Source organism: Propithecus coquereli, unplaced genomic scaffold (assembly GCF_000956105.1).
Source record: "Propithecus coquereli isolate 6110/MARCELLA unplaced genomic scaffold, Pcoq_1.0 Scaffold196, whole genome shotgun sequence".
In the NCBI taxonomy this organism is placed as follows: domain Eukaryota; kingdom Metazoa; phylum Chordata; class Mammalia; order Primates; family Indriidae; genus Propithecus; species Propithecus coquereli.
In genome coordinates, this window is record NW_012144522.1 from 370,665 (window position 1) to 395,528 (window position 24,864).

Below are 24,864 nucleotides of genomic sequence, written 5' to 3' on the forward strand. Positions count from 1 at the left end.
CGCCCGGCTAATTTTTTCTATATATTTTTAGTTGTCCGATTAATTTCTTTCTATTTTTAGTAGAAATGGGGTCTCGCTCTTGTTCAGGCTGGTCTCAAACTCCTGACCTTGAGCGATCCACCCGCCTTGGCCTCCCAGAGTGCTAGGATTACAGGCGTGAGCCACCGCACCTGGCCTGAACATTTCATATTTAATAACCTAAATACATTTGGTAAAATTCGGCTGTGAATCCGTCTGATCCTGGGCTTTTGTTTTTTAGGGGGAGGTTTTTTATTACTGATTCAATTTCACTACTTGTTACTGGTCAGGATTTCTATTCCTTCCTGGTTCAATCTTGTATGTTTCCAGAAATTTATCTTTTTCCTCTATGTTTTCTAGTTTGTGTGCCTAGAGATGTTTATAGTAGTCTCTGATGATCTTTTGCATATCTATGGTACCAGTTTATATGTCTCCTTTTTCATTTCTGATTGTGCTTATTTAATCTTCTGCCTTTTTTCTTGGGTAATCTAACTAGCAGCCTATCAATTTTGTTTATCTTTTTAAATAACCAACTTTACAAAAATTGTTTTGTTGATGCTTTTTATTGTTTTTTTGTTTTCAATGTCATTTATTGCAACTCCGATTTCACTGTTTCTTTTCTGCTGGTACCTTTGGATCTGATTTGTTCTTGTTTCCTTATTTCCTTCATGTGCAACATTAGGTTGTTAATTTGAGATTTTTCTAAATTTTTTTTGATGTAGGCATTTAATGCCCATAAACTTCCCTCTTAGCACTGCTTTTGCTGTATCCCAGAGGTTTTGGTATATTGTGTCTCTGTTTTCATTAGTTTCATTTTTTAAATTTATGCCTTAATTTCATCATTTGGTAAATGATCATTTAGGAGCAGGTTGTTTAATTTCCATGTGCTTGTATACTTTTGAGAGTTCGCCTTGGTATTGATTTCCAGTTTTATTCCACTGTGGCCCAAGAAGATACTCCATATGATTTCCATTTTTTAAAATTTATTGAGATTGGCTTTGTGGCCAAGCATGTGGTCTAATGTGGAGAATGTAACATGTGCAGATGAGGCGAACGTATACTCTGTGGTTGTTGGGTAGACTGTTCTGTAAACACCTATTAGGCCCGTTTGATATAGCATCCAGTTTAAGTTTCTGTCGAATTTCTGCCTCAATGAACTGTCTGCTGCTATCAGTAAAGTGTTGAATTCCCCCACTATTATTGTATTATTGTCTATCTCCTTTATTATGTCTAATAATATCTGTTTTATGGTTCTGGGTTTTCCAGTATTGGGTGCATATATATTTAGAATTGTTACATCTTCTTTTTGAATTGATCCTTTTACCATTATATAAAGATCTTTGGCTTTTTGAATAGTTGTTGATTTAAAGTTCGTTTTATCTAATATAAGAATAGCTACTTCTATTTGCTTTTGGTTTCCATTTGTGTGGAATATCTTTTTCCACCCCTTTCCTTTGAGTATGTAAATGTCTTTACCCATCAGGTAGGTTTCTTGTAAGCATCATATGGCTGGATCATGATTGTTCATCCCATTCAACCAGTCTATATCTTTTTTTAATTTTCTTTCAATTTTTTAAAATTTCAAAATATTAAGGAGGTACAAAGGTTTTTTGTTGCATGAATACCTTGTATAATGCTTAAGTCATGGCATAGAGAGTGCCCATCACACTAAATAGTCTACATCTTTTAAGTGGACCAGTTAGTCCATTTTATCTTCAAAGTTAATATTAATATGTGAGGTTTGATCCTGTCATAATGTTAATTGTTACCTTATTAAAATTGCTTTGTAGTATTAATTTTGTAACTTCTTTAAAAGATCTGTGAGTTTTGTGCTTTCTTGTATTTTATAATGGTGAGTATCATCCTTTCATTTCCATATTTAGAATTCCCTTGAGCATTTCTTGTAAGGCCAGTCTAGTGGTGATTAATTCCCTTAGCATTTCTTTGTCTGGGAAGGACTATGTATCCTTCATGTACGAAGCTCAGTTTAGCAGAATGCAAAATTCATGTCTGGCAGATTTTTTCTTTAAGAAGACTTAAAACAGGACCTCAATGCCTTCTGGCTTGTCAGGTTTCTGCTAAGAAGTCTACTGTTAGTCTGATGGGATTTCCTTTATAAGTGATTAAATCTTTCTCTCTTGTTGCTTTTAGGATTGTTTTCTGTTATGTTAACTTGGATAGTCTGATGATTATGTGTCTTGGTGAGGTTCATCTTGCTAAATATCACTACTGACCTTCTTGTATCTGCATGTCTAACTCTTTAGCAAGGCCAGGGGTGTTTTCCAGAATTATCCCCTCCAAGAGCTTTTCTAAGCTGTTTGATTTTCCTTCTCCTCCCTCAGGAATGCCTATAATCATAGGTTTGGTGGCTTTACATAATCCTGTATTTCTCAAAGGCTTCATTCATTTTCTTTTATTCTTTTTTCTTTGTTTTTCTCTGAGTTAATTTGAAAGACCTGTATTCAAGCTCTGACATTCTTCTTCTACTTCATCGATTCTACTGTTTGAGCTTTCAATTGGATTTTGTAATGCCTTCAATGAGTCCTTTATTTCCAGAAATTCTGTGTTTGAAATATCAGTTTCTTTAGTGAATTTTTCATTCATATGTTGAATTGTTTTTCTGATTTCTTTGCATTGATTTTCAGCTTTCTCTTGGCTCTCATGAAGCTTCTTTATAGTCCATATTTTGAATTCTTTATCTGTCATTTCAGAATTTTCATTTTGGTTAAGATCCATTGTTGGACAGCTAGTGTGATCCTTTGCAGGTGTTGAAACATTCTGTTTTTAGGAACTGCGAGAGTTCTTAAGCTGGTTTCTTCTCATCTGGAGAAGCTGTCACATCTTAGTCTTGAATTTACTTCATATGGACAGGAATTTTTCCACCTTGAAGGTGTCACTATAGTTAACAAAAACATACACTGGGGAAATGACAGTCTATTCAATAAATGGTGATGGAGAAATTGGATAGCCATATTCAGAAGAATGACACTGGACATATGTCTCTCATCACATACCAAAAATTAACAATGGTGGATTAAAGATTTAAATGTAAGACCAGAAACTATAAAAACCCTAAAAAAAAAAAAACCTAGAAAAAACTCTCTTGGATATTGGAATAGGCAAAGAATTTATGCCTCAGTCCTCAAAATTAAATGCAACAAACTAAAAATAGACAAATGGGACTTAATAAAACTAAAAAGCTTCTTCACAGCAAAAGAAATCATCAACAGAGTAAAAGCTAACCTACAAAATAGAAAGAAATATTTGCAAACTATGCATATAACTAATGCATATAATATCCAGAACCTAACAGGAACTCAACTGAGCAAGTATAAAACATAACCCCATTACAAAGTGGGCAAAGGGAATGGATAGACATTTCTTAAAAGAAGACATACAGCAGTCAACAAACATGAAAAAATTCTCAGCATCGCTAGTTACGACACAAATGCAAAGTAAAAACGCAATGAGATACCATCTTACACAAGTCAGAATGTGACTGACTTGTGACTATTATTACAGTCACTGACTATCACAGTCACTGACTGTGACTGTTATTAAAAAGTCGAAAAACATCACATCTTGGTAAGGATGCAGAGAAAAGGGAACACTGATACATTGTTGACAGGAATGTAAATTGGTACAACCTCTATGGAAAACACTATGAAGATTTCTCAAACAACTAAAAATACAACTACCATTAGATCCAGCAAGCCCACTACTGGGTATCTAGTACTATGTAAGAAAAGATTCCCGCACTCACATACTTACCACAGAACTAGTCACAATAGCAAAGATATGGAATCAACTTAAGAATCCATTAAGGGATGATTGGATAAATAAAATGTGGTATGTATATACCTTGAAATACTACTCAGCCATAGAAAGAACAAAATCATCTTTTGCAGCACGTGGATGAAACTTGGAGCCATTATTCTTTTTTTTATTCTAAGTGAAATAATTCAGAAATAGAAAGTCAAATACTGTAACAGGGAATGTCCTAAAAAGAAAAAAATTTGGGAACTACATCCCAGCCTGCATCCCTGAGGCAGGTTTAGTCTTTTGTTAAAACTCCCAGGTGGTTCCAGCACACCGAGGTGGGAAACTGGTGGAGTTTGTCTTTGGCAGAGATGGGATGATTAGAATAGTTAACCACAGTAATTGCCTGAAGCTGAGAATCCTCCCTTTAAAAGCTCTATATTTCTGTCTATGTTCAGGAAAAATTTGGGTTTTGAGACGAGAGTCTGCTTTTTCCTCCCTTTGTGAGCCAAGGTAATAAATCTCTTTCCTCCTCCCCAAAGACACTTGTCCTCATTCTTCTGATTCAGCCTCATGGACGAGTGCCAAGTTTTCAGTAACAATACCGCATGTTCTCATTTACAAGTAGAGCTAAACCATGTGTGCACATGGACATACAGAGTAGAATAATAGACACTGGAGACTCCAAAAGGTGGGAAAGGGGCTGGGTAAGGAATGAAAAATTACCCATTGAGTACAATGTACATTATTAAGGTGATGGGTATGCTAAAAGCCCAGACTTCACCACTGTGCAATATAACCATGTAACAAAACTGCACTTATACTCCTAAATCTATAAATCTAAAAAAATAAACAGTAAAAGCAATAGGATACTATAAATAATGTTATTTTTATATAAGTGAATATATTTGGAAGAAGAGAAAGAAAGATTTTGCTACCATGTAACAGTCAACATCTGCTAAAATGCCTAAGTGAAAATTGAATGAGGAACATGATATTTACATTGTCTCGAAATATCCCCCTAGGAAACAATTATTAATAACAAAGGACACTTAACACTTCACTGTGGTGGATGCCACATTAACCAAGCTGTCAAAGCAAAAATCACCAATAAGGAACAGATGAGGACAACGTCACCTGAGTGGTATTCCACCCACAAATGCATAACCTGCGCTTAACCACGAGGTGTCACTGGACAAACCTCTTCCCTTGGATTCTCTCACAGTTTCATCCTCTGCAGAGTCCCTTCTCCTCCATCCGCGCTCAGGCGTCTCCACACATCAGCACCTGCCGTGACCAACAGCTGTAAGAAAGTCACCCTGAAGGTCCCCATTCATGCTCCTGCTTTAAACAGGATTGATCCAAACGGGATTCCATGGCCTCAGAAGATACCGAGATGAACACAGAGCACTGAAGTGTGGGGAGAGGCAGCACCTGGGGCAGAAAACATCCCGCTCTGACCTTCAGCCTTCAACCCAGCACTGGGCTGTCTTTCTTCGACGGCACATCTGGGAAACGTCTGAAACACAGAACTAGGGCTTATGACAGGCAGAAATTGTTTTCTGAAAAGGAGAAGTCAGGCACCTAATTTGGGACCACTGCAGGGGCCGAGGTGTTGGGAAATAGCTGTTTTGTTTCCTGTGAAAGTTTCAATGCTGTAAACGGACTGAGGGTGGTGGGTGCACACCCGCCCACAGCATCCCCCTAGCCAGTGAGCCCTCGGGGCCCTTCCCTCTCGTCCCTCGGGGCAGGCAGGGAAGTGGTCCTGCTTCCGAAACCCAGCTCTGCCAAAGTCCATGCGGAAGGGCAGTGAGTCGCATGTTCATTGTTATCATTCTGTACATTTAGAATAAGCCTTCAATTTCACTGTTATAATTTTTCCTAGTTGGTCTTCTCACTGGTATGTTACTACTTTATAATGTACTAATAACTATTTCTAAATCAAGCATCAATGACAAATTAATCAAGAATTAACAATGTTACCACTAGAAATGTATCCCCATTATTAGTCTTCTTGCAGCTAATTGTCTATTTATTATTAATTCATAAATATTTTTAAATTAAGCATTGGTGACAAAGTACTTAATAATGAATCATATTACTACTAATAATCTGTCCCTTAAGAAGTCTCATCACTGATGTTCTATTAATTTGCTATTTACCGATAAATGTTCTTAAATTAAGCATTGATGATCAATTAATCAATTATTCATCATGTGTTATTAATAATGTATTTATTTGTTATGTAAATATCCATTTACTGTGTTTTACATGCTGGAGCACAGTGTGAGAGGTGCTGGTGATTTGATTAAGCAATGAAAAAGATGTAGTTTATAATTTAATGAGACATTTTATTTGCTTAACTTCTTCTGTTTGTCTGCAAAATCCTTACGACAAATTCTGAAGTACACGTCCTTCCCCAATGGGAAAAATTATTTATTTAGACACAAACAGACATCGAATATGTTGGTAACATAAAATCGGTTTCACATGTAAGATTAGCCACTTCTTTGAAAATCCTGGATACCATAATCTTCTTTATTGCTAGCATAGTAACATGTTGTGTCCCGTGGATTTTTTTTCCACTAAAACTTTCATCGTTCACCTCACCGTTTAGTCTTCCAGTCAGTGTGGAGGGTTCTGGAGATCGGGTGATTAACGGCTTGGGTCCCTGAACGCACCCTGCAGTTACTTCGTTAGGTCTGCAGTGCTCAAGGTCTAAAGACACCCCCAGCAACTGCTGCTGCTTTTCTGGCTGATGGAATAAGAGACGATGGAAGGAAAGGCCAGGTGGACAGCACTGGAAATGCCTCCCCCAACACAATAGTGAAACCAAAGTAACGCCACATACCCGGAGAAAGCGCCAGGTCAGTGACTCCATCGGGACTTCCACGTGCTTGTTCCACTCCCCTATTCGACCTGTGCAGAAAGCAGATGGATTGTGGAGAATGGCAGTGGACTCTTGTATTAATAAACCAGATGGAAATGTCAGTTTCAGCTGAGGACCCTCAATTTCCTGTTGAGACTTCGTCACTAGAGAAAATCCACAGGTCCCTGGCACTTGTGTGCAGCTACTGACCTGGGAAAAGCGGATCTTCTACGCGTCTATCACAAAGGCTCTCGGAGTCAGCAGCGCATCTCCCCTGCCCAACTTCAGGCCTGCACTAACTCTGCAGCCCTCTGTCACCTCGTCAGCAGGGACCATGGTCACCTCTGCACGGCACAGAACATCATGCGGGTCCTTTACATCGATGATGCACTGATCACACCTGTTCAACAGGAAGTAGCGGATACTCCAGACAGTTTGTGAGACCATGCGTTCCAGAGAATGGGAAATAAATCACCCCTAAATTCAGGTTATGCTGCCTGAGAAAAATCTCTAGGAGTCCAGCTGCCTGAGGCACGCTGAGGCAGGTCCTCCCAAGGTGAAGACACGTCGCTCCATCTGACCTCTTACTCATAAGGGACAAGTCCAAGACCTATGGGCCTCTTCTTAAATTTGGAGACAGCGTACACCTCCTTGGACATGCTACCTCAGCCCATTTATTACGTACCTTGAAAGGCTGCTGGCTTTGAGTGGGTCCCAGAATGAAAGGAATCTCTGCAACAGGTGCAGGCTGCAGACTCTTGAGGTGGTAAGAAAACAGATTCTCCCTGGAGCCTCCAGAAGGAACACAGCCCTGATGACAACTGACGACAGCCCAGGGAGATGCCTTGTGGACCTCTGACAGCCAGAACTGTAAGATAACAAATCTGTTGTCTTAAGAATCTAAGCTTGTAGAAACTTCTTAGAGCAGCAGTACGGAGCTGCCACACTGGGTATCTCCTTTATGATAATCTGAGCTTCGTAAACTCTGGGTTTCAACAAATTTGGTCACTGATGCATTTCCATGGTCAGGCACATTGCAAAACTCAATAAATATGTGTTGATACTTTTGGGCAGGAAGGAGTTAAGACCAGGAAGACAGCGGCCACGGATCAGGGGAGACCCCATTTCTGTCTGAAATGACTCCAGAGAGCCTAGTGCGCCACCCACCCCTGGGGAAACTAGAGCCAGGCTCTTAGAAATTTCCCCTTCCTGTGGGGCTGGTGATGTGACAACTGGTGACGGGAAGGGCCCAGCCTCCAAGTGGCCACACGCTGTGTGTCTCTCTGTCCTGCAGGCACTGTGGTCTCATCCATCTGCACAGCTGGGGCCAGTGGGAGGAGACACCATGACCCCCACCCTCACGGTCCTGCTCTGCCTTGGTGAGATGGGAAGAGGGGAGTGGAGACCTGGTCTGGGAGGGACCCCACCCCACAGCCAGGCCCTGCTCTAGCAGGAGACCCCAGGGGCTCAGGAGGCTGCCGGGAAGGACAGGACGTGCTCAACCTTCAGGGGACAAATGTCTCACAGGGAACTCCCTTCCAGGGCTGAGTCTGGGCACCAGGACCCGTGTGCAGGCAGGTGAGTCTGTCCTTAGCTGTCCCAGCTCCCTCCTCCCTGGGGACAAGGGGACACCCCTGGGCACCTGGGGATGGGGAACAGCAGTTCTGGGCTGGCTGACGGGGATGTCTGGAGGGTCCTGGGCTGAGAGCTGGGATCTGAAGGGTGGGGATTTCTTTTAACCCAGCCTCTGATTTCCTTCCAGGGACCCTCCCCAAACCCACCCTCTGGGCTGAACCAGACTCTCTGATCACCTGGGGGAGCCCTGTGACCATGTGGTGTCAAGGGACCCTGGGTGCCAAGGAGTACCGTCTGGAGAAAGATGGACGATTAGTGTCCCGGGACACGGAGAAACCACTGGAGCCTGGGAACAAGGCCAAGTTCAACATCCCATCCATGACAGAGCATCACGCAGGGCGATATCACTGTTACTATTACAGCCCTGATGGATGGTCAGAGCACAGTGACCCCCTGGAGCTGGTGGTGACAGGTGAGAGGACACTCGGGGATCCCGGCCCCAGGCTCTGCCCTCAGGAAGGGGTCTTCTCTCAGGGGTGTCTCCCTCTCACAGCCCAGCCCTGGGGGTGATGTGGGAGGTGTGAGCCCCATTGAACACGCTGCCTCCTTCTCTCCTAGGATCCTATCATAGTAAACCCACCCTCTCAGCCCTGCCGAGCCCTGTCGTGACCACAAGAGGGAAAGTGACCCTCCAGTGTGGCTCACAGGAGGGATTTCGCAGCTTCATTCTGATCGAGGAAGGAGAACACAAGCTCTCCTGGACCCGGGACTCACAGCAATCCTCCTACAGGCAGTTCCGGGCCCTGTTTCCTGTGGGCCCCGTGACCCCCAGCCACAGGTGGACGTTCAGATGCTATGGCTATTACAGGAACTCCCCACAGGTGTGGTCGGAACCCAGTGACCCCTTGGAGCTGCTCATCTCAGGTAAAGAGTTTTCATCCTACGCTGTTCATTTTTTGAGACCACAAAGATGTCGCTGGGAGCCTTGCTTCCAGGGGATCTGGAGATGGAAGGGTGGGGTGAGGGAACAACGGCTCCTGGGGCCACAGGCCCAGACTGTGAGAGACAGTGGGACCTGCAGGGCCAGGACAGGACACGGGACGTGTTGGGAGGAACCAGCCCTGCAGCCCACGGCGTGTCCTTCCCTCCAGGTGTGTCTAGGAAGCCCTCCCTGCTGACCCCGCAGGGCCCTGTCCTGGCCCCTGGACAGAACCTGACCCTCCAGTGTCGCTCTGATGTCGGCTATGACAGATTCGCTCTGTCCCAGGAGGGGGGACATGGCCTCCCCCAGCGCCCTGGCCGGCAGCCCCAGGCTGGGCTGTCTCAGGCCGACTTCCCCCTGGGCCCTGTGAGCCGCTCCCACGGGGGCCAGTACAGATGCTACGGTGGACACAACCTCTCCTCCGAGTGGTCGGCCCCCAGCGACCCCCTGGACATCCTGATCGCAGGTGAGGGGCCCAGCAGGGTCAGTCAGGAACCCAAACTCTGCACAGGCCTTGCCAGGGGAGCCCCAAGGAGTGATGGCCAGATGAGGGGTGGGGGTCTCAGGGAGGGAGGGACAGAGAGACAGGGTTGGGTGGGGAGGGGGAGGCACACAGATCACAGAGACAGATGGAGATACTGAGGGTCCTCAGAGAGAGGCCCTGGGGAGGTCTCAGCTCAGACCACCACCCACCCCTCCTGCCTCTCTCTAGGACAGCTCCCTGACACACCCTCCCTCTCGGCACAGCCAGGCCCCATGGTGGCGTCGGGAGAGGATGTGACCCTGCTGTGTCAGTCATCGAGCAGGATGGACACTTTCCTTCTGACCAAGGAGGGGGCAGCCAATCCCCCCCTGCGTCAAAGATCAAAGTACAAAGCTCGAAGGTACCAGGCTGAATTCTCCATGAGTCCTGTGACCTCAGCCCACGGGGGCACCTACAGGTGCTACAGCTCACTCAGCTCCTCCCCCTACCTGTTGTCACTGCCCAGTGACCCCCTGGAGCTCGTGGTCTCAGGTGAGGACCCCTGATCACATCCTGTCTGAGCTCGAAGGGTCAGCTCAGGGCCCTGCCCAAGGAGAGCTCTGGGACAACAAGCAATGAGGGGGAGAAGGGGCTGGGCCCCAGGGGAGGATCCTGTCATGAGAAGCAGAAATAGACAGGACCTCCCACCCCTGGGCACCCACCCCTGAAGTCTCAGTCAGGGTGCAGGGCAGGGAGGGTGGAATGAGACCTGGGTGAACCTCAGAGGAAACGTGATGAGACTGAGGGTAGAGGACAGAGGTCCCACCCACCCACCTCCTGATGTCTCCTTCTCAGAATCAGAACCTCCGGGTGTCCCAGCCCCTCACCCCCAGGTCCTGACCCAGTGGGTAATGGAAGCAGTTACCCTGATCCCAGAGAATCTTCCAGACTCATCTCAATCCTATGCCCAATATCGAGGGGAGGGGTCTGCTCCCCAGAGGACCAGGGAGCAGGGTGGAAATTAAGGTGGATCCACGTGGCTTCTGGTGCTGGGACAGCTGTGACATCTGTGGTGGTCAGACGGGGGGGAGGTGTCCGAGTCCAGGCAGGAAGGAGGGACCAGAGCTGAGGGGTGGAGGGGCCAGGTCTGCCCCCCTCCCTGACACCCAGGAGCCATCTCGACTCACCAGGGAGCCTGGACCAGGGGAAGGAACAAGGCAGGTGCCTAGTCTAGGAGTCTGGTGGGAGGGAACCTGGGAGGCAGGTGGGATCTGCATTGGCTCAGCCTCTACTTGGGAGGAGGAACTTCTGAAAAAGCCTTTTCCCCTCCTGACCTGGGTTCCCCTCTGAATAAGGGGGAGCTGCCTGGGAGTGTCCTCCAAAGACCCTTCCTTCTTGACCCCTTGGGGCGTCTGGGATGTGGCTGATCCTAGACCTGCTCCCCTCTCCAGCCCCCTCTGGGCCTGTCCTGCTCCTCCCAGGAACTGAAACGTGTCAGGATTCAAAAGCAGAGGCAGATGGGGGCAGGTGCATGTGGTTTCTGTTCATTAGTGATGGAATTTCATCTTAGTAAGAGGAAGCCCCAATACCATGGAAACAACAAAGATTTATAAAACTCCAGTGGTTTAGAATCTCCTCTCCCTCATGTATCACACAGCATTTCTCATATTTTCTACTAAATCCACACCTACACAGCTCTGTGTGACGCCCAGACCCCTCACCTGTCTGGGACGATGTGCGGGGAGCAGAAGGAGGGACACGGGCCTGGTCCGCACAGTTTGGTGTCCAGGCCGGACTCAGAGACAGGGAAGATGCCAGGGCTGATGGAGAAGGAGGACAGGCTGGGTCTGTTAGAGAGAGGACAAACAGATTCCAACGTGCTACCCCTATTTCTAATTCCCAAGAGACCCCGAGGATGGAGCCCCTCACCCACACATGTGGGGTCTCTGATCTCTCTCAGGACAGGAGGCTGCTCAGGTCTGGGTGGGATCTCACTGTGGTGAGGGTGGAGCCCACACCAGACACGCTCCTTCAGAGAGAGGCTCCCCCGGCTGTGCGCTGGGCACTGCCCCTCCTGTGCTCCCCCGGTGGCCTCTGTGCTCGGTGCACACACACCTCTGTGCTCAGTGCACACTAAGGAAGGACCTGCACCTGCACACTGGGGCAAGTTAGGGAATCATTGCACAACACATCTTGTGTGTGATTTATTTCTACTCCTCGTTTTCTGTGCACACTTGTATAATGTTGCTCTCTCTCTTTTTTTTTTTTTTGGGACAGAGTCTCACTCTACTGCCCTGGCTAGAGTGCCGTGGTGTCAGCCTAGCTCACAGCAACCTCAAATTCCTGGGCTCAAGCGATCCTCCTGCCTCAGCCTCCCAAGTAGCTGGGACCACAGGCATGCACCACCATGCCCGACTAATTTTTTCTATATATTTTCAGTTGTTCATCTAATTTCTTTCTATTTTTTTTTTTAGTAGAGACGGGGTCTCGCTCTTGCTCAGGCTGGTCTCAAACTCCTGGGCTCAAACGATCTGCCCGCCTGGGCCTCCCAGAGTGCTAGGATTACAAGTGTGAGCCATCGCGCCCAGCCCTGCTCTCTCTTTTTACAAAACTTTTATTTTTTTTTTTTAATTTCAATAGATTCACAGGATACAAGTGTTTTTAATTACATGAAAGAAATGTATAATGCTGAAGTCAGGGCTTTTAGTGTACCCGCCACCAGAATAGCATACGCTGTACCCAATAGGTAATTTTTTATCCTGTGTTCATTAAACCACTTTATGACCACATATACACATTGTTTAGCTCCCACTTATATGTGAGAACCTGTGGTGCTTGTTTTTCCATTCCTGAGACACTTCACTTAGGATTGTGGTCTCCAGTTCCATCCAAGTTACTGCCAAAGACATTATTTTATTCCTTGTCATGGATGAGAAATATTCCGTGGTTTATATACCATATTGTTTTTATTCACTCGTCAATTGATGGGTACTTATGATGCTTACATTTCTTTGCAATTGTGAACTGTACTGTGATAAACATTTGGGTGCAGGTGTCTTTAGGATACAATGACTTCTTTTTCGTTGGGTATATACACAGTAGTGGGATTGCTGGATAGAATGGAAGGTCTATTTTCAGTTCTTCAAAGAATCTCCATACTGTTTTCCATAGAGGCTGTACTACTTTACATTCCCAACAACAGTGTAGAAGTGTTTTCTTTTTAGCACATCCATGCCATCTATTGTTTTTTGGCTCAATAATGACCATTCTGACAGGTGTGATATGATATCACATGGTGGTTTTAATTTGCATTTTCCTGATGAATAGTGATGCTCAGTGTTTTTTCAAATGTTTTTTGGCTACATGTGTATCTTCTTTTGAAAAAAATCTGTTCATGCATTGCAATTGTGCCTAGTTTTCGATGGAGTTGTTTCTTTCCTTCTGATTTCTTTGAGATCTTTGCAGATTCTGGATATTTGCTGGATTTATACTTTGAGAATATTGTCTCCCATTCTATAGGTTGTCCATTTACTCTGTCGATTATTTCCTTTGCTGTGCAGAAACTTTTTTAGTTTAATTAAGCTGCATTTATTTATATTTGTTGTTGCTGTATTTGCTTTGGGGTCTTAATCATAAATTCTTTGAACAGGCCAATGTCCAGAAGAGTTTTTGCTACATTTTCCTCTGGAAATTTTATGGTTTCTGGTCTTCCATTCAAGTCTTCAATCCACCTTGAGTTAATGTTTGTATGTGGTCAAAGATAGGGATCGAGTTTCGTCCTTCTGCATGTGGCTATCCAATTTTCCCAACCCATTTATTGAATGTGTCCTTACCCCATGTTTTTGTCTGCTTTGTTCAAATATCTGCAGGTTGTACATATATGGTTTTATTTCTAAGTTCTCTCTACTGTTCCAATGATCGTTGTGTCTGTGCTGTTTGGGTTTCTATAGCCCTGTAGTATAATTTGAAGTAAGATAATGTGACGCTTTCAGATTTCTTCTTGGTCATTAGCATTGCCTTGGATGTTCAGGCTCTATTTTATGATTCTATATTAATTTAGGATTGTTTTTCTCTAGTTCTGTGAAAAAGGGTGTTGGTATTTTGATGGGGATTGCATGAATCTGTAAATTGCTTTGGATGGTATGGGCATTTTAGCAATATTGATATTTCCAATTCATGAGTATGGAATTCTTTTCCTTTTTGTGTGTGTGTCATCTATGATTTCTTTCATCAGTGTTTGGTAGTTCTCCTTGTAGAGAACTTACCTCCTTCATTAAGTGTTTTCTAGGTATTTTTTTTCTTTTGCAGCTATTGTAAATGATATTGATTTTTTGATTTGACTCGTGGCTTGAATGTTATTAGTGTATTGTAAGGCTACTGATTTGTGTACATTAATTTTGTAATGTAAAACTTTACTGAATTTATTTATCAATTCCAGGAGTGTTTTGGAGGAGTCTTTTGATTTTTAGACAAAATACCATATCATCCACAAAGAGAGATAGTTTGGCCTCCTCTTTTCTAATTTGGATGCTCTTTAACTTTTATTTTTAATTACTATGGGTGCATAATAGTTGTATATTTTTATAGGGTAGATGTGATGTTTTGATACAGGCATACAACGTGAATCAATGAAATCTGGGTAATTAGGGTATCCATTACCTCAGGCATTTATCAATTCTTTGTATTTTGCACATTCCAATTCCACTCTTTTAATTATTTTAAGGTAGACCCTAACATAATGTTGATTATTGTTATTATGGAAAATATTGTTCATTCTAACTATTTCACTATGTTTTTTCACCCGTTAAGCATACTCACTTTATCCCTCCATCCCCGCCACAACGCCCATCTTCTGGTAACCATCATTCTACTTTCTGTCTCCATAAGATAAATTATTTTTAACATTTAGCCTGATGCTTTCATCTTGCAGCTTGTAGGATTTTCTCCTTCCCTTTGACTTTGACCAGTCTCATGACTATGTGCCTTGGAAATGTCCTATTAGTAATGAATCTTCCAAGAGTTCAATGACCTTCCTGTATCTGGATGTCCAAATTTCTAGCTAGATCCAGGAAGTTTTCCTCCATTATTCTCTCAGGTAGGTATTCCAGGATTTTTGCTTCTGTTTATTCTACATTAAGATACTTATAATTCTTATGTTTGGTCATCTAACATGGTCCCATAATTCTCACAGACTTTGTTCATTCTTCTTGATTCTTTTGTCTTCATTGTTGACTGACTAGGTTAATTCAAAAGCCTTTTCTCAAGTTCTGAAATTCTTTCTTCTGCTTCATCTAGTCTGTTGTTAAAACTTTCCACTGTATTTTATACTTCCCTAAATGATTCTTTTATTTCCAGAAATTCTGTTATTTTTTAACTATGTATCTCTTTAGTGTATTTTTCATTTCTGTCCTAAATTTTTGTTGTTGTTGCATCTTTGTGTTGGTTTTCATCTTTCTCACTGATCCCATTCACCTTACTTGTGATCCATATTTTGAATTCCACAACGAACACTTCAAACATTGCTTTTTGGTTGGAGTCCATTGCTGGAGAGCTAGTGTGATCCACTGAGGGTGCTGAAACAGTCTGCTCTTTCATGTTGCCAAAGTTCTTCTCTTGGTTTTTTCACATCTAAATCCTCTTCCCTCACCTCAAAACAGATAACGTTGTGGTTTAAGTGTGCTCTGCCAGGGTCTCTGCTGCTCAGTGTAGGAATAGAGAGTTACCCTATCCTTTGCCATATGTGGCTAGATACCTACTGTGGTGTTGTGGCATATTGGGTTGGTCGAACCTCACATCCCTGGGAGACTGTTCACATGGCACTGGTGGTGGACTTGGCTGGGTAATCCCCAGTCCTGAGGTTCCTGGATGGTGTGCCTGAGTCCTGGGAAGAGCAGACCAATGTTGAGCTGGCAAACTGGCTCTCAAGGCTGCCAGGGTCCAGGTGCTGGTTGTGATGGTGAGGGCTGGTGTGCTGTCCTGCGCCAGAAGAATACTCCGGAAAGAGAAGGATGGATGCACTGTGAGCCCGTGACAGGGCGGTCTTCTTGAGATTAGCAGCGGCAGGCAGCTGTGGGACACACAAGCCACTAACACCTTCCTCTTTGGGCAACGACTGTGGTCTCTGTCCTTCCGGTGTCCAAAACCACCTGGATTCCAGCTCCCACACTGATCCAGCTGCAGCAGAGGTGGCAGAGGCAGCTCAACCCACTGTTTGTAGGGCTAGCAGACTGGCTGTGGGCTGTGGCTGAAATGTTCCTGGGGGTAAGATGTAGTTGTGCCAGGGATTTGCCTCTGGGGATGGTAGGCTCTTTGCAGAAGAGTCAGGCAGCTTGCAGCTTGGGGAGAGGACTGAGAGCCACGCCATCACTTATAGGAGGTGGCGTCTTTTGTCTTAGTGGCACACATAAGTGCCCGCTGCTCCTTTTTAGCAGAAGAGAGTGATCGCTAAGCCCCATGGAAGCCTGGGTGTGACAGGTGGTCTGTCAGAGGCCTGGTAGCTGCTCCCATGGTCCCCTTGCTTAATGGTTCCCTGTGCAGCATTCACAAGTCCTGAGCAGTAACAGCATTTCAGCCATGGCTTCCTTTATGGCAAGAGTGGGGCAGGAAGGAAGGCGGGGAAGGCCTCAAATTATGGGGAGTGTCTCCACTGGGGAAAACACAGACAACATCACATCACAAGCCAAGGGCACACTGTTGTGGGAGTGTGTGTGTCATGGGTCAGAGCTCCAGGAACATTTCTGCTTTCCTGTGTCTCCTATTCCTTTCTGGTTGTCACAGTTTGCACAGGGATTGGAGATAGTTTGTGTGAGATCCACTGACAGGGAGACTGAGGGGCTGTGACTCCCCTGGCTGCTTACAGGCACCTGGCGTGTGTGCAAGCAATATGGCACCTGCCATTTCAGCGTGGGTCCCTGGTGAGGGGAAGTGACCTTACATGTGCCTGGTGCCCAGTGCTCTGTCCCCAGAAATTCTCAATTCACCAGTGTCAGCAGCATCTGCATTTGTCAGGACAGAAGGGCTGTCCCACAGACAGGGTGCTGGCCATCTGCCACAGGTGTGCAGGGAGGAAAGGTCATCGCTCCCACCTACCTTTTCTGCTGGGCTCCAAATCTCTAGGGAGTTGGTCTCTGTCAAAATGTTGCTTCTCCTTCTTCATCTCCACCACTTCTTCCCGTGGGAACTCCAGTAACGGCAGGCTCCGGCTTTTTTCCCTTAGTATTTCACCTGGGCTGTCCTTTCTCACCTGAAACTTCTGCCTCTATTTGGGACGATATGGCAACCAGTGTCTCTAATCAGCCATCTTGTCACACTCCCCTGACTTTTTCTGAAACTTTTAAAGTAATAATTGAATATATAAATTTATAATTTTAATTTAAATGATATGGATGTGTGATTGAAAAATAAGAAATTCTACTCCTATTTTCACTGGAACTTGATTTAATTTATACATTTGATTTGGAAAATGGTTTCTTATTAATATAGCCTTTCTATCCTAAAGATTTGAAATGGAGGAATATGAATGAACTTAAGTATTTTTGAAATTTTATTTATGACAATTTTGTACATTCACTCACATTCAAAGAATTGTTAAACTACTTTAATAATTTATAAGAAAGGTCTTCCATTCCTTTACATTTTTAAAATAAGAGATAGGTATGTATGAGAAAGCTATTGGTTCAAGTATATTCACTTTATTCCATATTAGCTGACAAGAGAATTCCTCCCTTCCAATTATTTTTCTGTTGATCTCTTCTAATATACTGATAAAATTTATATAAATCACAAGAAAACATAAATTTTACTTCTTTACTTCTAAATTGCATATTAATATGTAACTACATATTAAATAAATTTGGAAAGTTTTGCTTATTACATGTTTATGTATAATTATATAAATTACATGTGAATATGTGTGTACATCTACACATATTTAGATATATTCACACATGCTTGATATTTTTGACATAATATGTTTTAACATCATTGTTATTGACCTTCCCACCAAGATTAATTCTTCACAAAAGCAGAAATATTGTTTGATGAGCCTGTGATAACACCACCCCTTAGAAAATACATGTGTGTGTATGTGCGGGTCTGTGTGTAGCTATCACATTCCAGTTGTTCCCAACTATATAAAGTATTAATTAACAAGACATTAAGGGGATGATGAGTCCCCAGGTGACTTGGCTGAGGTCGGGTGAAGGGGACGCAGCCCCAGACGTTCACCCTTTTGTGTTCCTGACATTCAGGAGCCCCTGAGGTCCAACCCTGCATCCACGGTGCCTGGGTCCTCAGTCACTGATAAGTGGAAATGCACATGTCCAGGGTAATAAGCTTATATGGTCCTATTTCCCAGACAGAACAGAGAGCACACAAGGGCTCAGTTATTTCTGTACTGGGGACTATTTTCCTTGCTGGACCTGAGATCTTAGGGTCCAGCAAAACTCTCCCAAAATGACTCAGAAGCAAAGTTTGGATCCAAAGAACACAGGAAGGCTGAAATGATTCAATGAGGAGGCTACAGTGAACCCTGCTAAAGCAGAGAAAGGGTTTATTGAGAAACTGCATAAAAGTCAGGTAATGAGACATGAAGGAACATACAAGACAGAGCCCAGGGGAGAGGCTGGGCTCAGGTCTCTTCATCTCCTGCCCCTTTCCCTCTGTTTTCATTCTGAGAGCAGCTGAGACCATCAGCCAGTCACAAAACAAGTCAGACCCCAAGAGTGGAGAATCAGGAGATCCTCTCAGTTATTGGCACAGAGGGAGGACGGTGTCCTGGGGGCACACCCATGGATCCTGTGTGACTTTGGTCTGCTCTGACCTCTCTGATTTCTTTGTCCACAATCCCTAGCCCAACAGCCCCAGGATTACACAGTGGAGAATCTCATCCGCATGGGCATGGCTGGCTTGATCCTGGTGGCCCTGGGGATGCTACTGTTTCAGGATTGGCACAGCCAGAGAAGACACCAGGATGCTGCTGGGAGGTAAACTCCAGAGAGAACAATGCACCATCTAGAGTGGTCGATCCTTGCAAGTCAATCTGATGATCCCAGGAGGTTCTGGAAGAGAATCTAGGTCACTTGCTGTCTGGACTGTCTGCTGGTCATTTCCAGAGCGGAGAATCAATATCCAAGTGCAGGGACACCGTGCAGGGTGGCGAACCTGCAGCCTTAAGGAAACCTGTGGCCTTCCTGATCCTTAAGTGCAGACTTCTGACTGAATTAAAATTTTACAGAACAAATACCTTCATTAAAAGGGGTGCAACAGAGAAAGATGAAGCTTTTCTTGTCTCCTTTGGTGCTTCAGAAAGAACTCTCTTGAAATCAGAAGGCCACAGGTTCCCCACCCATGGCTGGGGCAATCTGTGGAGGACCATTAAACTGTGATACGTGTCCTCTACTCCAGCATTGACTTTCCTTAACTGAACACCCTCCTTTTCCAACCTCCAGACATGAAGCTACATTTCACATGGCAGCTTTGGGCCGCACCTGTGTACACCTTCATGCTCTGGTCCACTGTCATGTAAACATAGTTTTCTTTATGTCTAATTTCCACAATCCCTGATGCACTCTGTTAAGCCTCCATCTCTTCAGTCAGAGGTCCAAACCTGTTCCCCTAATTGAATAAATGAGACAAGATCTGATTCCAACCAGAAAAATGTCATAAAAATGATGCACTGGCACCCTGTCTGCACCTTTCAAACTCTTCACTCTTTATCAGATGCTGCCTACCTAGTTTCTCCTAAAATATTATCATTTGGAATCATCACACCGGCTTTTGAAGTGACAACTCAGTGGTATGTTCATTCTGAAAAAGACATTTTTTTAAATGCTCTTATTTGTGGCCTTTGCCAATCTCTGTGGCATGAATAGTTTCATGGACAAATTCAAGGCGCCCATAGGACATCGCTGAATGCACAGTTGGGAAGTGATGAATGGAATTGTCTTCACAAATGACTCTGAACCATCTGCAGCGCATCTCACTCACAGCTCCCACATACACACCTATTTCCTCCCATTGGGGAGGTGATGACGGTTGCTGCACCAGGGTTACCGCACAGTTTCAATGACATTATGACACCATAATCCTAGCACCCTGAGAGGCAAGAGACAGAAAAATGGCAGCATCACATGTGGGAAAGTATGAGGCTCACTTAAAAATTCAGTACCTTCGTGGTAGGGTTATAAATTACTTCAGTCAATTTGGGGAGTATATTGGAAGTCTCTAGTTAAAAGGAACAGATATTCAACTGTGACCACGCAGTGCACAGCCTAGAGGACAATGTGTGCACATGCACGGGGTCGCATTCGCAAGGACAGTGGTAGGAGAGGCACCGACATTAGATAACAGCCATGAAACTCAAAGATAAATCTATTTTAAAAGACAAATATGTGGTTTTTGTCCACCATGGTGTATTATATGGCAGGAAAAATGTATTGTTACATCGTCAAGAGCAACGTATATCAATCCTCAGACATGACAGTGAACAAATGAAAGAAGAATATAAAAGATGTCATTCAGGGCTAACCTCCTACATAGAGTCAAAAAAGAGAAGTGTTATTTCAGACAGGCACACCTAAGATGAACCCAGTAAACAAGGGAGGGAATTAATCCCATGTCATCCACAATGGTGGTTTTTCTTTGGAGTGTCGCATCGTCTTGGAACTGGACAGAGGTGGGGGCTACATGACATTGTGAATTGACTAAATGCCACTGACTTCTATACTTAATTGGTCAATTTTCTGTTATATCAATTTGACCTCAATAAAAAGAAATGCAAGGGGAAATGATTCCATTCCCTGTATATTCCTTTTACCTTGAGAACTTGTACCATGACACAGGATTTTCATTGGAGGTAGGACTCCCACCAGGACAAAGATGCCCTAAATGCCACAGAGATTAGGCCTTAACCCACTGATGAAATTTCACCTTCAACGTTACCTTCACTTTGGCTTAGTGAAGACTCCGAGAAGAAACACCAGCACTCCTGCATCCTTTCCTGGGGTCAACTGCTATTCCAACAAGGATGGAATGTTGCCCCCGATGTCCATTGTTGGCCTGAAGAAATTTTTAGGGACTTCCAGTTTGCCATCCCGACCGTAAGAGCTCTTTGATCACATGTCTGTTGAAGCTACAAAGGTTGAAACTTGTCCATGTCCGGACACTGGTCATCCTCATACATCATGACAGTTGGGGTCATTATCATTTTCCCACAATAAGGAAAAGAGGAAGGAGGATGCTGTCTGCTCAAGGTCGACCAAGAGTAGAGGTTACCCTCATATCTTATCTTGGAACCTGTGAATTTTCTCCAATAAATGCTCCTTTCCCAAAGCATGAAAACAGAGTCCACAGCCAGAGCTATGGGCAGGGGGAGTAGAGGTGGGGGGAGCAGAAATGACTCAGGGTTTTAAAGGAGAGGAATGAAGAGAAGGCGCCCCTACTTATAGGAATGAGGAAGTCAGAGGGAGGAACTGCTTGGGAGAAACAAAACCACATACCCAGGTGCAGAGGGAGGCTGTGCTTCCTCTGCCAGTCAGTTAACTGTCTCACAAACATGTACCAGCTTCCTTCTCCTCCTGGGCTCATCTGTCCTGTGACGGCCCCATTGGCTCCTCCAGTTGAACCAAGGCAGAGAGTGGAGCAGCCCTCAGTTCCTCACTCGCTTCTGCTTCACACAATGAACAAACCCAAACCCCTGAGCCCTCCTTACCCAGGTCTCCTGGTCCTTCACCACATCCAGGGTCAGCTGGAGACTGGAGATGTCTTGTCACATCAGCCACCCTCCTGGTCCCCTACTCTGGATCCTCACTCCCTGCTGAAGTCCATTATTCTCAAATTGCAATGTTATCAGTCACTGACCTTTCACTGAACATACTCCTTTGATAAGTCTCTGTTTTCCTCCAAATGACACACCAGCATCTCTGCCTGATGTTCATGTTGTTGATGATCAGATCTGAGCCACCTCCAGCCTCAGAAAACACGGCTTCTCCCTGGGAAGCAAACTCATCACAGGTAACCACCTGTCCCTCCCCAGACACACACATCTGAGATCTTAACATGTTTGTGCCTTTTCACAGTCTGATCCTGGAGACAATTTGAACTTGGAGAAAGCCTTTTCCAACATCCTAAATATGATAAAGACACAAGTCTCTCTGCCTCATCTCACTCGACAAACAGTTACTGTATTTCCCACAAAGGGCTTTGGTAAGGGTTGCAGGAGAAATCCAAATAAACCATTTAGCATACTGAGGTGCATGTCCACGTCATCTTGGGTTTCGATTACTGTTGGAGTTTTATCACTGTTTGTTGTAAATGCAATCTGCCTACCATCCATTACCTACACAGTGGAGGTCGTCTTGAACAGCAATCTGCTCAGACATTTGTTTGCTTAAAACTGACTCAGTGCCTTCAAGATAAAATCCCAGAATGATTCCAGGGCACACAAGACATTGGGTGATCAGCTTCCCTCACTCTCTGGATTTCTCTCGGGTCTGATAATAGCCCTGGCTCTTCCCTGTCAACCGTGCCCACCCTGTCCTTCAGGGATGTCCCAGAAAGGGGCTGCCACACCTCTGCTGTCCACCTTCGGGTGGTGCCTGCATATCATGGAGAACCATCTGCTAATCAGCCTTGAGTCTTCTCTTCCTCTGTCACCTGGTCACAGGGAAACCCCATGAAGACACAGGTGCAGGCTGGGGGGAGGAGGCTGTGTGGCTGGAGTAGGCACCATGGTCATTGGACCGCTTCTTCCTGTCACTTGTTTGTGCCTTCAGGGCCTGCCTGGGTATCATCTCACACGTACCACTTGCATTCACAGATGAAGTGTGTCTGTGCATGCCCATCTTTATGGTTTGCTAAGTCAGGTAACAGCCCTTCCTGTTGCATGGTAACTCAGTGACCCATGACTGTTCACTCTCTACAGGATTCGGTAGCAGACCAAAAGCTGTTTTTCAAAACGAGATTGGTGATTTGTGGAGGATGGTAGAGTTTGTCATCAGCATCCCAAGGGCTTATGCTGCAATTCTTCTAGAGGAGCCTTCCAAGGCTCTGCACAGCATCTCTGTCTGCCACTGACAACTCAAGCACCATCAGATCGGCTGGATAATATGGTTCAGGTGGCAAAGCAGCTTGCACAGTAGCCTCGATTTGTTGCAGAGCCTTTCCCTGTTCTAGAATCCACTCCAAACTTTGGGGGTCACTTGGTGAATGGGCTGAAGCAGCACACCCACCTGAGGACTATGTTACCTTCAAGTTCAAAGGAGCTCACTAAACATTATGCTTCTTTTTTGGTCGTAGCAAGGACAAGATGCAACAAAATACCCCTCGATGTAGAAGGAATATCTCAGCATGCCCCCACACCAGTAACCTTTACAAATTTCTCTGAAGTGAAAACCTGCAGAATTTTTGTTGGCTTTAATTTTTACCCTCTGATATGCAAATGCCTCACCAATTAATCTAGAGTAGTTTCTACTTGTTGCTCACAATATTCAACCAACATGATATCATTCATGCAGCAGAACAGTGTGATACCTTGTGGAAAGGAAAGGTGGGGAAAGGTGATTAAGATCCCTATAGGCCACATCATGACAGGACTGGAGGGTTGATATAACCCTGTAGAGACCAAATAGGGGACTGAATGAGGACAGGATGGGAATCACCAGCTCTGTGTCCTTCAGTTCCCTGATGGTAGCCCTCATCTCTGTACTATTGCTTTAAGTTTACTGTTTTCCTAAGTAGAGGAAGTTCTAGTGGCTTCTACGTGGCCTTTCCCACCATAGTATCCATTGTACCACAGGTCAGAGAACCCCTGTAGGGAATCTCATAGTCGTTGAAGATGTCTGTTTCAATTGTGCATTCTAGAACTTGGGATGTAGTTATAGAATAGGTTTAGGAAGCCACTGAATCCACCATGAGAGAGACTTAAGCTGATACTCCACTAATCACTCAACTTCCATAAGCCCCTCCTGTGACTGGAGGGTCACAGTGATGTTTTGGGTCTCTTGGAATTAGTGTTAGTTCACAGCCAGTGCCCAATAGTACCCAAATGTCTGATTATTTCCATTCCCCAAATGACCAGCGACCTGGGTAAATGTCATAGGTCCTGTGGGGAAGACTGGGAGAAATAGCAAAAATATAAATTTTTGGCAGTGTACCAGAAGCAGTGTCCTCATGTGACCTTGCCTTTCCTTAAACTGTATGGGTTCTGACTCTATAAACTGGCTCAAGTCTAGAAATTATTTCAGGGACTGGTGGCTTTCTGTTTTTCTAAGTCACATTAGCATTTTGCTCACCTGACATAGAAATTTTCTGCTTATACAGGTCAAGCAAGAATTTAGAGGTTTTCATGTCTATTTCACTTCTTGGAACACTATGACCATGTAGCCAACACCGTAGGTCGGCATGAGTCAGACCATTCTGAGTGCTGCTTCGACTCTGCTGCCCAGGACAGTGGCCACAGCCACCTTGCCTTTGGAGGCTGAGTCTGCCACTGGCCCTCACATTCTGGGATTGAATCTGTCCCGTGGCATTTAGGTTTCCCAGTTGAGTGGCTGCAGTTTCCACAGTGGGTTCTGTCCTACAGAGAAGAGCAAACACAGAGCTCTTCCAGAATGCCAGGCTCCGCTCACAAGTTTATCCCTCACAGTATTGCTAAAAGGTAAATCTCCTGAACTCCTCCAGTGTGGCTGAGTAGGTCTTAATTGATATCAACTCTAACATTACAACTCCCGTAAGTCTTTGAATCCTTTACTGTGAACCAAGGCAGGTCTGGCTTTTTCATTTCATTTGCTGTGCACCGACTTTTACTCCATGGTTCAATCAACGAGGCACACTGTTAGAACCAAGTCCAGCACCCCAAGATGCAACATTCAACGCAGAATCTCAGCTTAGTGGTCCCATATCAATAAATTCAGCCTCATTCAACTTGACGTTCTTTTCACCATTAACCCACACCAGTAATATTCATTCTCACATATGATCCCAAGATTTCCGTGTGGATAACTTAGAAAAATTAAGTAGTCACTTCGGAGTGTAGCACATCTCCTCGTAGGTTACCCTTGGTGTCTCACGTTAAAACCCAACTGGGATTTGAGTCTCGATACAGGTCTAGAAGCGAAGAGGGGAAGTAGAGGAGAGTCCTTAGGAGAATTATCTTTATCTTGCATGGAGACTGCATCAGGGAGGCTGGTAATATTTCCT

General features: G+C 44.6%; 1 protein-coding gene across 4 annotated transcripts; it reads left to right on the forward strand.

Annotated features, from left to right (window-relative positions):
* The first annotated feature begins 7,991 nt into the window (after window positions 1-7,991).
* LOC105809548 (leukocyte immunoglobulin-like receptor subfamily A member 6) lies at window positions 7,992-18,654 on the forward strand. 4 transcript variants are annotated; one of them, XM_012643381.1, is made up of 9 exons: window positions 7,992-8,025; window positions 8,189-8,224; window positions 8,409-8,693; window positions 8,840-9,145; window positions 9,373-9,669; window positions 9,916-10,218; window positions 11,194-11,199; window positions 18,348-18,389; window positions 18,518-18,654. In XM_012643381.1, the coding sequence occupies exons 1-9, from the start codon at window positions 7,992-7,994 to the stop codon at window positions 18,652-18,654; spliced, it is 1,446 nt and encodes a 481-aa protein (XP_012498835.1). The 4 variants fall into 4 exon arrangements, with proteins under 4 accessions (XP_012498835.1, XP_012498834.1, XP_012498837.1 ...); XM_012643380.1 differs by lacking the exon at window positions 11,194-11,199 and adding an exon at window positions 10,758-10,765 and having other exon boundaries at window positions 9,916-10,211; window positions 18,343-18,389; window positions 18,506-18,654; XM_012643383.1 differs by lacking the exons at window positions 11,194-11,199; window positions 18,348-18,389 and adding an exon at window positions 16,462-16,470.
* Window positions 18,655-24,864: the final 6,210 nt, after the last annotated feature.